Source organism: Chlorocebus sabaeus, chromosome 17, assembly GCF_047675955.1.
Source record: "Chlorocebus sabaeus isolate Y175 chromosome 17, mChlSab1.0.hap1, whole genome shotgun sequence".
Taxonomy (NCBI): Eukaryota; Metazoa; Chordata; class Mammalia; order Primates; family Cercopithecidae; genus Chlorocebus; species Chlorocebus sabaeus.
The window spans coordinates 44,434,627-44,437,344 of record NC_132920.1 but is presented as its reverse complement, the minus strand read 5'-3'; the positions used below and the strand labels follow the sequence as shown (position 1 = coordinate 44,437,344).

The 2,718-nt window shown below is 52.6% G+C and overlaps 1 protein-coding gene across 1 annotated transcript; it reads right to left on the bottom strand.

The window, feature by feature from the left end:
- Positions 1 to 438: 438 nt before the first annotated feature.
- MYMX (myomixer, myoblast fusion factor) lies at positions 439 to 1,746 on the bottom strand. The gene is made up of 2 exons (XM_038005686.2): positions 1,704 to 1,746; positions 439 to 1,223 (listed from the first exon to the last, which is right to left on the bottom strand). Exon 2 carries the CDS (start codon positions 1,199 to 1,201, stop codon positions 947 to 949), a length of 255 nt encoding a protein of 84 aa, XP_037861614.2. The 5' UTR covers positions 1,202 to 1,223; positions 1,704 to 1,746; the 3' UTR covers positions 439 to 946.
- Between the last annotated feature and the right edge of the window lie 972 nt (positions 1,747 to 2,718).

The window sequence follows — 2,718 nt, the reverse complement described above, 5'->3', positions numbered from 1 at the left end:
CAGTTCTTAAGGCCAGTCACCCACCCCTAGTCTCTTCAAGTGTGGGATGACCCTCAAGGGGATGGATTTCTGCACTGCCTCCCTGGCTGGCCTCCCACTCAGTCTCTTAGCAAACGTATCACCCCTCTTCTCACCACCACTAGCTGAGAAGTCCTCAAACTCGCTGGAGGACATTTTCCTCCCTACCGGTCGCTAGCCAGGCAAACTTCCTCCTAGGCTCAAGCCATTTCTGGGTCACAGTGTGACATACTGACGGAAACTAAGCAGGGGGAAACAACTTCCAGGCTGTGAGGACTGAAACCACAATAGAATAGGTAGCAAAATAAACCCTTGTACAATTGTCCATCTCTCCTCTCCCCCACACCCACCAGCTGCCAGGCCAGGTTAAACTGTTTTGCAGGGCAACAGTCTGGGTGATTAGACTTTCAAAGGCATGGAAATAATTCAAATCAAATATTTATTGAGCACTTGCTGAGTGCTGGGCTGTGCAGGCAGGTCTGCCTCCATAGGGAACTCAGATATTATTTTAAGGTAGGTCCTGAGTCTGGAAGACAGTCTGGATTCAAATCTTTCCTCTCTGCTAAATTGTCACTTGTCCCTCAGTTAAGCATTGGGAACCTTGATGTTCTCATTTGCAGGGACAGCAGGGGTGGGTGGGTGTTAGTTCCCCTCCCACCTGAGGCCAGAGGTGATTAGGAGTGGTCTTTGGGAGGAACTCCTGGAGGACAGAGGGGCAATGATCGATTTCATGCTAGATGCAAGGCATTCTTCCAGAAAGACATTTCTGTTGGGAGTGGAGAGGCATGTCTGTGGCAGATCCATCTCATGCACAACCCTCACTATATCTTCTGTCCACTGGGCAGGCTTCGGTCAGTGCTGGTGCCAGGATTATCCTACTCCAGAAGAAAGCATTTTGTGGATTCAGCTGCTGCCAGGACTCGTGGCCTCACTTCTGGGGGCCTAACCTCTCCCTCCTCTCCAGGCGGTCCACTCTTGAGGCCTCCCCAGCGTCTGGCGAGTGTCGCTGGCTGAGAATGAACAGCAGACAGCCCAGCAAAGCCTCTCGCATGTCCTGGGAGCCCAGGCGGCGGGCCAATCGGCGCAGCAGGGGCAGGAGGTACTGGCGGGCCAGGCGGGCGACAGGCAGCAGCAGACGGGACAGCAGCAATCGAAGCAGCAGTGGGAACAGTGGCGCGGGCATGGCAGGGCCAGTGAGTCAGTGCCTGGGAAGACAACACAGACTTTAGGCTTGCATGTCCTGCTTCCACCTCACCTGGCAAGGACATGGGGTGGGCAGGAGGTCCCTCTCCCTTCAGTTTACACCTTCCTGCTCCTGACCTCAATTTGCAGGTCGTTTTTGCTTTCATGAAGCCCTTTCTCTTGGCAAGGCAGCTAAAGCAGGAAAGTTCTCACCATAGCACAGACAGGGAGACTGCACCAAGGAAAGAGTAAACCAAGACGTACAGCTTGCCATTTCCAGCTCCAGGCATTCCTACTGCTCCCTGGCCTCTCCCTTCCTCTAGTCACCCCCTCCTCTTCCACAGCCTCCATGCCCCTGGAATTCCCTAACCCTTCTCCCTCAGTCTAGCAGGAGTTCTTCTCCAGGCAATTCTAATTTTTCTTTTGGGGCTCCTGATCCACCCTGACCTGACACTTCCTGACCTCCCAGTCCCCTATCCCCACCAATCCATGGCAGCTCTCACCAGGCAGAACTGCTGCTCAGAATCAGTCTCTGGCTGGATTTGCCTGGAGTGGAGATAGCCCCAGTGGATTCAACACGGGGGTAGCCCCGCCCTGCTCTGCCCCACCAATTACAGCCTGCCTGGGTTGGGGAACAAGGAAGAAACAGCTGTGTTCTAGCACCTGGTATATTGAGGGGAGCGGGCAGCTGGGCTGGCCCCCACTTCCAGTCTAGGGGGAGGAGAGGGCAGGGAACATATGCAGGATTTCCTGCGGAGTTGGAACCCAGATTGCACTTTTTTTTTTTTTTTTTTTTTTGAGATGGGAGTTTTACTCTTTTTGCTCAGGCTAGAGTGCAATGGCGGGATCTCGGCTCAGTGCAACCTCTGCCTCCTGGGTTCAAGCCATTCTTCTACCTCAGCCTCCCAAGTAGCTGGGATTATAGGAGTGTGCCATCATGCCAGGCTAATTTTTTTGTATTTTTAGTAGAGACGGAGTTTCACCATGTTGGTCAGGCTGGTCTCGAACACCTGAGCTCAAGTGATCCACCTGCCTCGATCTCTCAAAGTGCTGGGATTATAGGCCTGAGCCACCACGCCCAGCCCAGGCTGCACTTTCTAATTGTGTTTCCTTAAGAATGTTGACTCTTTTGTGCTCCAGTCCTCTCCGCTGTAGCCTCAGTAAGTGGGAGTAACTGGAAGGAGTAACTGGAACAGGACAATATATGAGACCCGCTTGCCTAAACCTCAGAAGCAATAAGTCTACAGCCCACACACACACCTGAACACCAGGCATGCTCAGAGTGGCCGGGACAGGGAGACTAGGACCCAAGCCATCCTTCCATTTCAGTCTCCCCAGTAGCTGGAACTACAGGTGCATACATGCCCAGTCAATTTTTTTTTTTTTTTTTTTTTTGTAGAGACAAGTTCTCACTATGTTGCTCAGGGCTAGTCTTGAACTTCTGGCCTCAGTTGATCCTCCTGCCTCAGCTTCCCAAATGGATGAGATTACAGGCATGAGCCACCAAACCCAAATTCT

What these genes read in the sequence shown, in the direction of transcription:
- MYMX (XM_038005686.2), bottom strand. Translation starts at nt 1,201, where the DNA reads ATGCCCGCGCCACTGTTCCCACTGCTGCTTCGATTGCTGCTGTCCCGT.